Below are 13,502 nucleotides of genomic sequence, written 5' to 3' on the forward strand. Positions count from 1 at the left end.
CACAAAAAAACATGAAGTAGGTGCTTGAAAGGAAAAGGAATCAAAAATGGAAGTAATTCAGGAAAGAAGGGAGAAATTAAGTGATGTGAGGGTGAATAAGCAAGGACTAAGTTCAAATAAGGAACAAGGTGAAATCCTAGTCAGGACAGAAAAAGGCAGAGATCAGGTGGCCAGATGAGCACATGCCAAATAGTATAACTATAGTAATGTGGGAAAATAAGTCATTTATTTTTGCTGAATGGTATTTCTCTTTTGGGAGTTAGAGACTAGAACCAGGGTTAAAGCTTATAACTTACATGCAGCTAAGCCCAGTTGAATCTCCAGGACTCCTAGGAGTGACATAAACTCCATCCATCCTCCCACAAAAAGTAAATTTTCCTACTGTCAATACCCATCAGTCATTTACACAATATTGAAAATCACTTAAATTTTGTATATCAGTTCCTTTCTCAAAACAAATGGAATAGAGAGAAAGGGAGGCAAGGTCTTCTCAGTTCACACCTACACAGGCTTAATAATAGTGCCCCTTTCATTTTTTAAAATATTCCAATTTAAAAGATAAACTTTGTACTCAGGAATTTAGGAGAAAAGGTTCTGAAGTAACAAGTTTTGGACATTTTAAGGAGATTAAAAACTGGGAACAGTGGGAACCAAAAAGTAGATAGCCTGGTGGCTGGAGTGATAGTACACTGATTAGGGCATATGCCTTACAACGCATCGCATATGGTCTCAGGAACACCACCAGGAGTAATACCTGAGTGCAAAACCAGTAGTATCCCCTGAACAATGCCAGGTGTGACCCAGCAAAGCCAAAAAAAAAAAAAAAAAAAAAAAAAGGAAATAGTCTGGAAGCAATAAAGGAGCATGGAGACCAAATATAATACACCCAGTATTACTGTCACTCTGCTTCCAAGAGTAATCATCATGGAAGAACCGAGCCCCTTCTCCAACTCACTGCAAAGCATAATCTCAAACTGGCACAATATCTCAAAAATCTCATTACCTTAAATGCCCATGCAAGTCTTCAAGTAACAAAATTAAGCACTTATCTTCAAACGTTCATTAACTCTTAACTTGAAAGCCTGCTTCTAGATGACAAGAAACTTTTCAAACTTTGAAACACATCTTCCTCTCGCCTAACAGAATTCTATCCAACATCATTACCCTAGGTATTTCAGAAAATAATGAACACATGGGGTTGGAGTAACAGACATTTGCCTTGCATGCAACTGATCTGGGTTCAATCCCCTGCGCCCCATATGGTACGCAGTCTGCCAGGAGTTATCCCTGAGCATAGAGAAGGGAGTAAGCTCTGAGCACCCACTGGGTGTGGTCCAAAACAAGAAAAAAAAAAAGAGGGGGAAAAAATACCATGAACACTTTTCCTATTCTACCTCTCTTAACGCCCAACATCACAGGTGAGGATTTCCTCCAACTGATAGCACTGTATCTATTAGAGCTCCCAGATGGGTCCCAGCAGCCTCCACACCTGATCTGTGTCATATTAAGGGTCTGCGCCTCAACTCCTGAAGTACAAGACCAGAGATCCTCTCAACAAGTTCCATGCTTTCCACAGTTATTCTTCCTGCCATTTCGTACAGAATGCAACCTCTAGCTTAATCCCTCGGCATCATCCAGGGGGGTTAAATACAAAGACTCAGCCCCAGCACAGCAAGAACGCTAGATAAATAATGGGAAAACACATAGAGGCCCACTAAGCTCAATGAATGAAAAAATTATCACCAAAAACATAAACAACATGAATAAATCATTAGGGAGTGTCTTTAGCAACACTATGAGGAGGATGTTCAGTGAATTCAAAGTAACAATAGCAAAGGTAGTCAGCAAAAAAACCACTAATCAGAAATGACAGAAATGAAGAACATGGCAGGTGATACAACGAACATCAATAGAAGCTCTGAACAACAGATTAACAGAAGTTGAGCAAAATATTGAGGCACTCCAAGGTAAGAAAGGAGAAACCACGAGCAACAGCAGAAAATAGAAGACAGTTTGAAAAGAAATGAACAGCATACCCGGGAGCTGTGGGGTGAGTTCAAGGGGGACAATACAAGAATCATCGGAGTCCCTGAAGAATAGGAAGGCAAATGTGAAGAAAGACTAGCTAGGGGATGGGGGGTGGGAGGGATACTGGGACCCGTGGTGGTGGAAAATGGGCACTGGTAGAGGGATGGGTGTTTGATCATTGTATAATTGAAATCCATGCACAAAAATTTGTAAGTCTGCAACTGTACCTCATGGTGTTTCACTAATAAAAATTTAAAAAAAAAAAATAGCTAAAGAAATCTAGGTAAGAACTTGCCTATATTTGAAGATCACATGCACCAAGATTCAAGAGGCCAAAGGGTGAAAAGAGTGAAAAGAGACCAGTAAGGAAAACTCTAACTCACGTTACACTCAAAATGACAAAAATCCAAAGATTGAGACAGATTATTGATACAGCAAGATCAAAAATTGCTTTTTATTTTAATCTGTTTCAAGTAAAAAAAACAATAATTATGAGGTTTAAAAAAAAGAAATGGGAAAAACAATTTTTACATACTTACAATTTTTGCATTTTTACTTACCTTTGCATCATCTACGTCAAAAACATCACACCAAGGAGATTTAACACCTTTAATTGCCAGGTCAAATGAGCAGGTAAAAAAAGCTACCTGAATTAAATCTGATGGGGGAGGTGGGGTGGGGGAGAAAAAAAATGAAAATTTTGTGACTTCTCCTATTTTCTACAATTTTCCAAAGACTATAAAATATCTACAGAATGCCACATGCAGCACTGCTAAGAAAATCGTATATACTTAAAGAGACTATTAAGACTATTCTGTTCTACCTGTATTTCAAAGAATTAAAATTTACTCTAGGAACAAGGCAGCTTAACAGGCTGGTGGTGCACAAGCTTTGTGTGCAGAAGGTCTGGGTTTCATCCTGAGCACTGCATGGTCTCCCTGCATATGGCTGAAAGTGACACCCAAGCACTGAGTCAGGAGGAGAAAGAGGAGAATCACCAGCAAACGTGGTTCAGAAACAAACAAAAATGAAAAACACTCTGTCAGGAAGAGACTGACTACAATGAGGTAAAAATTTCAGTCAATGAAACAAATTGTAAAACTCTTGACTTTTCTTCTGCTTTTAAATGTAACCTACTGGGTGGTGAAATAGGAATCAGTTTGATGGTAGAGGAAATGAGACTTTTGGTGATGAACATGATGAATATATATAGACGCAATCAAAAATGCTAGACACCTGAAATGTGATATCAGTTACCTCAATTAAGTAAAAACAACTTTCAAATATGTTTATATGCATTATTCCTGCAAACCCACAAAATATTTTACTGAAGTATTTACTGTATGAAATATAAATTACTTCTGTTCATATTAGAGAATGGGGTGAAAGGAGATAATATTTTAAGTTTAGTCCCAACTTAAAAATTAGGAGCAAAGTACATTATTAGACAGTTCTTTAAACAATGCAGTATTTTATATTAAATCATTAAGAAGTAGTATGGATGGGGCTGGGGTTAGACACATATGCCTGGCACGTAGAAAAATTTAGTTCAATTCCTAGCACTGCATGTTGCCCCAGCATTACTGCAAGTAGCCCTGGAGGCCACAAGCATCTCCAGAGCTGGCCCTGGTGGCCCCCAGCACTGGTCCCAGCAAAGCATAACAGTGAATGGTCTTGGAGACCATTTCCTGGGTATTTCCTGGGAAAAACACCAAGTACAAAGAAAAGGATATGAAGGTTGGGCAAGACTGTGGAAGACAGAGAAGGAAAGGCAGAATAAGAGGTTAGGAAGGAAGTGAAATGAAGGACTACAGAGAGACTCAAAGAGGACAAAGTCATACATAGAAGTGGGGGTAGAAAGGCTGGCCCCAATGTCAGGTTTCCAAACTCAGCTGCTTCTCAAGCAGACAGTGAAATCCAGAATAAATTGCAGGAGTGTTCTCTCAGCTGAATTAGGTGATTACTCAGTTTTAGGTACACAGCTTTAGCTTTGCATGAAACGATAAGGGAAGGAGTACTTGTCCTACAAAATGCAGCCTTTGTCAGCAACAGAGTCAAACACTGCTCAGATCAAGAGGAAGCGGGTATTAGCCAACGCTGTGGAGAGGAGAAACCAACTGCAGAGGTTGCCTCTACTGAGTTTTCTTTTATCTCAATGACTTTCCTCTTTCCCAAGGGAAAAATGAGACCAGAAATAAGGTTTTACATGATTTTTGCAATAGTTAAAAGAATTTTTAATATTAAAATAGTTTTTTAATAGCTAAAAGTTAAAATTTTTAATAGTTAAAATAAAAATTTTTTAATAGTTAAAAGAATTTCCATAAAGCAGTAAATAATACAAAAATATTTAATTAGCAATATACATAAAGGTCACTTTAAAACTTTACTTCTAGGGGCCAGAGCAATAGTACAGTGGGGAGAGCATTTGCTTCGCAAGCAACCAACCCAGGTTCAATTCCCAGTACCACATATGGTTTCCTAGGCACTGCCACGAGTGATCCCTAAGTGCAAAGCCAGGAGTAGCCCAAAGCACTAAGTCCAACTCCCTAACCCCCTAAAATTTTGCTTATACATATGAAAAGGTATAATAATCCCTTATTAATGGCTTATAATCTAAGATTAGCATTTTGCAAGTACCAGGAATTTTGATGAAAAGAATTATTCATAAAATTCTATTTTGAAATTATGAAAATCAATCCAAATGGCCTATTCTTTAAGTGAAGAGACACACTGTAGCACTGTCCTCCCGTTGTTCATCGATTTGCTCAAGGCGGGGTACTCTCGGTAGCTTGCTGGGCTCTCCGAGGGAGACAGAGGAATCGAACCTGGGTCGGCCGCGTGCAAGGCACACACCCTACCTGCTGTGCTATCGCTCCAGCGATAGGAAGGAATTTTAAAAAACTATTTTTTTCTGGGAAATAGTAAAAAAAAAAAAATTCAGAATCAAATGTTCCTGAGTAAAAAGATGCCCCTAATACTTCTGATTTAACATTTTCAGATTTAAGTTTATCTCCTAACTAATAATAGTAGAAACATAAAAATAATCATAATGTTAAAGATTTAAATGTAGATTTTTCTATTTACCATCTATTTATCATGCTTAGGTGTTAAATGAGTTCTTTTCTACTTAATCTTCAGAGCAAAAACAAGTCATGAATTATAAATTAGGCAGCTATAGTAAAACCATTCATTCAGTGAGTACTTTGTAAGTATTTATATGTAACTATCTTCAGGAGAATGAGAAATTGGTTTTTTTTTTTTTTTTTTTTGCTTTTTGGCTCACACCCGGCAATGCACAGGGGTTACTCCTGGCGGTGCTCAGGGGACCATATGGGATGCTGGGAATCGAACCCGGGCCGGCCACGTGCAAGACAAACACCCTACCAGCTGTGCTATCTCTCCAGCCCCAAAATTGGTTTTTTTAAAAGCTTTTGAATTTCAATGGTATCTGCAAAATATCTCACAATTGCTTGAGTTAACAAGTTGTCATTATGTTTTGATATCTCTCTCTCTTACAAAATCATATGAAAATATGAACACAGAAAAGATGTTTTCCATTTCAATCCTCTGAACACTGCTGGGCCCAAGAAATGAGGCATCAGAGCTGAGCTCCGAATGGTCAGGTTACTGGGCTAAAAATGGCCAGCAATGACCCCCAGCACCTCCAGTGCTTTGAGATATGACCCCAACTAAAAAATAATAATAAGGTATCTTCAGCTCTAAGGTAAACAATTGTTTCATAATACAGCCAACTAATACATCTTATGGCAACACCATCAGGCTCAAGGAATGGTTGATTTAGGCAGTGTCAAGTGTTTCCATGTAAAAAATAAATGTACTAGGGCTGGAGCGATAGCACAGCGGGTAGGGCGTTTGCCTTGCACGCAGCCAACATGGCCAACCCAGGTTCAATTCCCAGCATCCCATATGGTCCCCCAAGCACCGCCAGGAGTAATTCCTGAGTGCATGAGCCAGGAGTAACCCCTGAGCATTGCTGAGTGTGACCCAAAAAGCAAAAAAAAAAAAAAAAAAAAAAGTACTGGCTTTTCACACTCCCCAGTCAATACTCTAATTATAGAAAAAAAAACACCTCAATTCTCTAAAGCACACTACCATACACTAGATGGTTTTCTTGAACCCAAGGGGAAAATAACATGATATGCTCCATTACTACTACATTCCTTAGACTACAGGAGGAAATTGTGAGCTATCATATGACAGTAACCATAAGTGAAGAGATAATGAATTAAAAAAAAAAAAGGTATTGTGGCTGGAGAGATAGCACAGGGGGTAGGGCATTTGCCTGCAAGTGGCCAACCCAGGTTTGATTCCCAGCATCCCATATGGTCCCCTGAGCACCGCCAGGAGTTAACTCCTGAGTGCAGAGTCAGGAGTAACCCCTGTGCATCACCGGGTGTGACCCACCCCAAAAAAAGTATTCACTAAAGAACTCCAACCAGTTTTAAAATTCAGCTGAGAGAGGAAAAATACAAGAAAAATCTCTCTCATTCACTATATGACAAAGGAACAGACATTAACCAAATGTTGACAACGATGGATTATAAAACTCAGATTATCAAACAGAGAAGGAGAGGGTGGGAGAAATAAAGAGATGAACTGGAAGGATAGTGGAAGACAGATGGACCTAAGGATAGTGGAAGAATGTCCTGGGTAGTGCTCAGGGCTATCTTTGGCTCTGTGCTCAGGAGTGACACCATATGTTATGCTGAGGATTTCAACCAGGGTCAGCAGCATGCAAAGCAAGGACCTTCACTCCCGTGCTATCTCTGATGGGTTAAATAAATTTCAACTAGCTTTGACCCAGACATTAAATTATATATTCTATGAAATAACAGAACTGAAAAGAGATCTATAGAAGACAATACATTGATAGATAAATAAGTTACAGAAAACATAACAGCATTTCCTCTATTAAAAAATATTCAAGAGTTAAAGAACATTTGGGGTGAACTTTTGGGTTGGCACATAATGTGGGGGCAGAGCTTACTCCTGGCTCTGCTCTCAGGGATCATTCCTGGTGATGCTCAGAGACCATATGGGATGTCAGGGATCAAACCCGGGTCAGCGGCGTGCAAGGCAAATGCCCTACCCACAATAATGTTGCTCTGGCCCCACTAAAGTATTTTTAAAGAGTTTCTGTGTATTATTAAGGAATCCTTTACTAACGTTTTATATAAATTACAATCTCAAATAATCTTTGCAATATTCCTATGAGGTAAGTGCAATTATATATTCATTTTACTGAGAAAGAAACTATGGCCTCAAGACAATATAGGGCTCATGAAACGTCAGAATAAGTCAAGATTCAAAAACAAACCAATTCCAGAATAACTGTACTAATACTGCCTCCAAAATAGTTTCAAAAGTTACCCTATCCGTAAAACATAAATAATCCTGTTTATTCAGAGGCTATTTAAAAGCAGGGTTTTTTTTGTTGATATTGTTATTCTTAAATAATCGAAATGGTCACAAACAAAAATAATGATTACATAATGGAATATAAGTGTGGTCTGAAATTCTGTACAAAAATTCAAAATGTGGGACCAGAATTAAAAGCATTAAATGAAAAAAACACTTGTCACTTGACATCCTGTTCATCAATTTGCTTGAGCAGGCGCCAGTAACGTCTCCATCATCCCTGTCACATGGTGGTGTAGCCCAATGGCGTCTGCTTGTTCTAGGAACACAAAGAGCCTCCAACCGATTGTTTAGGGTTGTGACGAAGAAGTCTGACCATCTCGTAGGTGGGCAGCCACACGATCTTTTGACATCCCATGAAATCCAGTTGGCAATGGCTCTAGTCCAGCAGTCATCTCCAAATCTCATTACGTGTCCAGCCCATCTGATTTTCAACGCCTTGGCAAACAAGACAGCGTCCCTGATTCTCAATTGTCAATGGAGGTCAGGATGACGGATTCCTTCTCTCACTTGAGTGAAGCGTGATACTCCAAGCATAGCTCTTTTGATTCCTCTTTGGGAGACCCGGAGAGCGTTCTCATTCTGTTTTCATCGGGCCCAGGTCTCTGAGGTGTATGTTAATGCAGGAAGAACATTAAGAATCGAAGAGATTGAAGAGATCTGCCCGGAGCCAGAGGTTCTTGGTCCTCTTAGCTATTTCTTTGATGCTCTTGAAGGTGTTCCAAGCCACTTTCTTCCTCCTCAACTCAGGTGCCAGGTTGAGTTCTGTTGAGTTCTCAACACCTAACCTGTTGCATTGGGAGATATGTGTTCCATTGAGAGCGAATGGAACATCAGGAATGAGTCCGTTTCTCATAAACATTGTCTTCGTGAGATTCAGCTGTAGTCCAACCTTTCCACACTCATGGTCAAAGTCTGCCAGCATTTGTGCCGCTTGGCTAATGTTTGTTGTTATTACAGCAATGTCATCAGCGAAGCGGAGATAGTGTAGTTGCTGACCGTCTATCTTCACCCCTATTCCTTCTCATACCAATCATCGCATGACATTCTCAAGGGTGGCATTTAAGAGTTTCGGTGAAATGGTATCATCCTGCCGAACCTCTCTTTTGACATCAATGATTACTTCTTTGTAGAATGGTGAGATCCTGGTAGTGAATCTGTAATACAGCTCACGGAGGATCTTGATGTTTGAACACCCTGTTTGGCTAGGGCTTTGATGACCGCTTCCGTCCCAACAGAATCAAAGGCTTTCTTTAAATCAATGAACGTTAGACAGAGTGGCATCTTGAACTCCCGAGAAACCTCAATGAGCTTGGTTACGGTGTGGATATGGTCAATCGTGCTGAATACTTTTCGGAACCTGGCTTGCTCGCATAGTTGTCCTTCATCTAGTGTTCTGCCAATCATTCAGGATGACTCGAGTGAACAGCTTGTAGACGACAGACAACAGGCAGATTGAGCGATAGTTGCCAATGTCGTGGATGTCTCCCTTCTTGTACAGTAGTACAGTCCTGCTAGTTTTCCCCGGGGACGGAACCTTGCATTCAGACAGGTAGCGTGTGAAGAGCCGAGCCAGTGCACTGATGAGTACTGACGGCAGGTTCTTCAGGTGTTCGGGTCTGACCTTGTCTGGGCCGGGTGCTGTTCGCTTCTTTACCAACAAAATGGCATGTCAGATTTTAGAAGGGAGAACATTGGGAATGACATATCCATCCTGTGGAATTTGGTATGTTGGCAGGTGGACATGGCTATCAAAGAGATTTGAGTAGAAGTCATGGATAATCTTCTCCATTGCCCTTCTAGAAGATGTGATAGATTCATCAGGACATCGAAGGGCAGTCATCTTGGTCTTATAGTTGGTGAAGGACAAGCGGGCGTTGTGAATGCTTTTCCCAGCTTCTGCTGCATCTGCCAGCACTGCTGCTCTTCTCTCTTTGAGGTCTTCCTTGATCACATCTCTGCACTGCTTTGCAAGCTTGGACATTCGCTTGCGGTTGCCTGAGGCTTGTGCCAAGCCATGTTGGCGAATGAGCTCAATAGTTTTCGAAGACAGGCGTCTTTTTGTGGCCATCTCTCTCTCGGCATTCCTCGCACAATCATGGAAGTGCTGAACCAGTCGATTGTATTCCTCATCAATGCTGTCAATGAGGGCAACTTCCCATGTTGCCACATTAGTGCCAAAGACCTCCCAGTTGGTGGTCATTCTGGGAGTTCTCTTCTTAAACTTTGCAACCCTTCCACCCTGCTCCGTGAAGTAGAATTTTGCAAAGTTGAATAAAAATCAAATTTCGGACCAGTATCACATGCTGATACCACTGTTAGTTTAAAATTCTGTGAAACAGTAACCCCTTTATGCAAAGAAACACAAATACAAAGAGAGACATGGGATGGTTTAAATGCTCAAATGACAATGGTTAGCTCTGGGAAGAAAAGGAGAGGAATAAGATCCAAGGAAAGGACCAAGGCACTTCAATTTACTTCAACAACTAACTAAAGCAAAATATTTAAGAACTAGTCATGAATATATCAATGCTCATTACATTGGTCTTTATTATTATCTGTGATTTGGTCACACCAGTATCAGAACATAGGTGTAAAAAGGTTAAAAATGCACCAATGTGCATGTTTCAATCATGTTCTAATAAATAATTATTAAAGTTCCAAATGTGATCCCAATGTACAGCTAGTTTAAGGAAAGAGAAAAAGTTTTATTCCAAATGCTAGTCTATGCCTCTTCCAGTTTTGATTCTTATAAAACTCAGGCTTGGGGCTGGAGTGACAGCACAGTGGGGAATGTGTTTGCCTTGAATGTGGCCGATCCGGGTTCGATCCCCAGCATCCCATATAGATGGTCCACTGAGCACCGCCAGGAGTAATTCCTGATTGCAGAGCCAGGAGTAACCCCTGAGTATAGCCGGGTGTGACCCAAAAAGAAAAAAAAAAAAAAAAACCCTCAAGCTTGACAAAGCCTAGTGTATTTTATTTGCTTCTTAACATCTAAGTCTCCTTGGAAACTGTTTCTCAATATAATGAAATCCACAATCTTTATTAAGAGATTTGTCAATATCTGCTCAAGAAATTATTTATTTCTAGAAGACGTGGAAAAGAATCCTTTTTTAAAAAGAAAACTTTTCTACTGCTAGGTAACTACACACTGGTCTATCAGCTTTCACAAAATAACCATAATATATATTTTTATTCTCAAAAGTGCTCAAGTAGCCCAGTCAATCTGTGGCTGTGCATATTCTCCATCATCTCTAAGGTTTAATAAAAAGGCTTAGAAAGAGAGAGAAAAAAAAAGTACTACTTCACTTTTCACTTTCTAAAATGCATGCTCTGGAACCAGAGTAACAGTACAGCTGGTAAGGCATTTGCCTTGCATGCGGCCGATCTGGATTTGATCCCTGACATCCCATATTGTCCCCTGGGTATCGCCAAGAGTAATTACTGAGTGCTGAACTAGGAGTATCCTGAGTATCGATGGGTATGACCTAAAAAGCAATAAAATAAAATAAAATGTATGCACTGGGGTCTGGAGCAATTATACTGCAGGTAAGGCACTTGCCTTGCACACGGCCAACCTGGTTTCAATCTCCAGATCCCCTACAGTCCCCTTGAGCATGGCCAGGATTGATTACTGAGAGCAGAGCCAGGAGTAACACCTGAACATCACCAGATATGGCCCCAAAAACCAAAATAATTTTAATATTTTTAAATAAATAAAATGCTCTGTTAAACATTTTCATTTGAACCACACTTCATGAGTAGGTAATTCGTAAGATAATTTGTTTGACAATAATGCTTAAGGGTTGTAGCTTTATATACATCTCTCCACTCCGCCCAAATCCAGTACACAGTAAGAATCTTGTATACTATATAAAACTCAAAGATATGAATCTGACAACAGAAAACATTGTGTGCAATTTTTTTATCTAGAACATATTATTTCCCTACTGTAAATTCACTCACAAGTCTATAATTTACTCTTCCTTTTTTTTTCATTTTCAGAATTCAAAAACTAAAATCTTTATACTGGCACTCAAATAAATAACAATAGGCATATTACCTGCATTTAAATTGTTGACTGGCACTTGCAAAGTAGCTGCAACTTTATTTAAAATTTTCTGCATTTCTGGTCCATTTTTGAAGGCTTCTACATGATAAAGAGCAGTAGTATTTTTTTCAACTTCAGTTAAAAACTTCTCACAATGGTCAAAGAATCTCATTAATTTATCATTAATTCTTGGAGGTCCGCATTCCATGTCTGAAAGAGGGGAGGTTTTATATATATATATATATATATAGAGAGAGAGAGAGAGATAAATATCAACTTTCAAAGTATTGAAAACTTTTTTTGCAAGTATGACATAGAATACAAAAATGCCCTATGCATTCTCATGTCGGGAATAACATATTACTTACAAAAGGGTAAAACTAAAAATCCCCATATGCCAGAAAGACAATACAGCAGGTAGGGTAGGGCATTTACCTTGCATACAACTGACTTGGGTTCAATTCCTGGTACCACAAATGGTCCCCTGGGGCACCATCAGGATACCTGAGTGCAGAGCCAAGAGTAAGCCCTGAGCATTACCAGGTGTGGTCAAAAAGCAAAACCAAAAATTTATAAAGCATCATTTTTAAGTATTTGTAATTCATAAAGTTACTTGTTAAAAAGACTATAGGAACAGATTATTAAAGATACTGTAATTTTCTAAAATATGTAACAGGGACAGACAGATAAAAGAGATAGTACAGGGGAAGGCCCTTGCCTTGAACATGGCTGACCCAGGTTCCATCCCCAGCACCATTTATGGTAACCTGAACACCAACAGGAGTGATCCCTGAACACTGAGCAAAGAATAGCTCCCAAGTACCACTGGGTATGGCCCCAAAACAAAATTAAACAAAACAATAACAAAAGACACAAACATGCACACAAGAAGTAATTTTAGGCCAACAGAGTTAGAAGAGGAGATATGGCCTGCATATGGTTGTTGCAGTCAGTACAACTTAAAAAAATTATGATAAGTTTTGATAAAATAAATTATGATAAAATAATAACTGAAATAAATGTTTTTCTTTTTCTACTTACTTCATTATTTACATGAATTTATTTACATGAATTACAAGACTAGTTGTAGTTTGCTTTTGACATACAATGTTCCTATCACCATACAATGTTCCTATCACCAATGTTCCAATCACCAATCCTGCCACCAATGTTTCTAGGTTCCCTCACCAACCCGGCTCCCTTTCTGCGTTCCTCAACCCAGGCCTGCCATCTTGACAAGCACCTTTTAAATTTGGTTATTAAAGTATGGGTCCCACAATTTCAGTGTTGTTAACTTGGTTTGGATATTTAGCTCTATCATTCCTTAACACCACCAATGTTTTCTTAGAAAAACAAATAGGCTTGTTCTTCAAGACCATGTTCTCCCTTGAATACTTGCTTGTCAATGATGCTTCTCAAATATGTACTTCTCCCTCTCTCCCCTCCTAACTTTCTAAGTAACTTCCAATAAAAACTACCCTGTTTCTCTCTCTCTCTCTCTCTCTCTCTCTCTCTCTCTCTCTCTCTCTCTCACACACACACACACACACACACACAAATAAAAATAACCAGCCACAAAAAAGTCATTAGAAATGTAAAGATGTAACATATAAATACTGTTTCTAACAGGCAGAAGTAACCTGAAAAGAAAAAAAAAACACACACACACAAAAAACCAAACATTAGCCAAGTTCCTAATCAGAAAGTGAAAGATAATTCAAGAGTTTGAAATATCTTCTGAGAGTATTTTATCAACTTTTTAAAACTGTTGTTTTTGCAGAAAGTCCTGTTTTACACAACAATTTTTTTTTTTTTTTGGCTTTTTGGGTCACACCCAGCGATGCACAGAGTTACTCTTGGCTTTGCACTCAGGAATTACTCCTGGCGGTGCTCAGGGAACCATATGAGGTGCTGGTAATCAAGCCCGGGTCAGCCGCATGCAAGGCAAACACCTTAGGAGCTGTGCTATTGCTCCAGCTCC

The 13,502-nt window shown here is 39.3% G+C and overlaps 1 protein-coding gene across 2 annotated transcripts in view; it reads right to left on the reverse strand.

Moving 5' to 3' along the window:
- The window catches only part of MINPP1 (multiple inositol-polyphosphate phosphatase 1), a 43,674-nt gene that overhangs the window by 26,583 nt on the left and 3,589 nt on the right, over positions 1–13,502 (reverse strand). The window contains exons 2-3 of one of the 2 annotated variants that reach the window (XM_056120459.1): positions 11,534–11,731; positions 2,589–2,686 (exon numbers count right to left, since the gene is read on the reverse strand). In XM_056120459.1, coding sequence (XP_055976434.1) covers positions 2,589–2,686; positions 11,534–11,731 — 296 coding nt within the window. The remainder of the gene's footprint in view (positions 1–2,588; positions 2,687–11,533; positions 11,732–13,502) is intronic. The other variant, XM_056120460.1, reaches the window with a different exon arrangement.

The sequence above is a fragment of the Sorex fumeus genome, unplaced genomic scaffold (assembly GCF_029834395.1).
Source record: "Sorex fumeus unplaced genomic scaffold, SorFum_2.1 ptg000043l, whole genome shotgun sequence".
Taxonomy (NCBI): Eukaryota; Metazoa; Chordata; class Mammalia; order Eulipotyphla; family Soricidae; genus Sorex; species Sorex fumeus.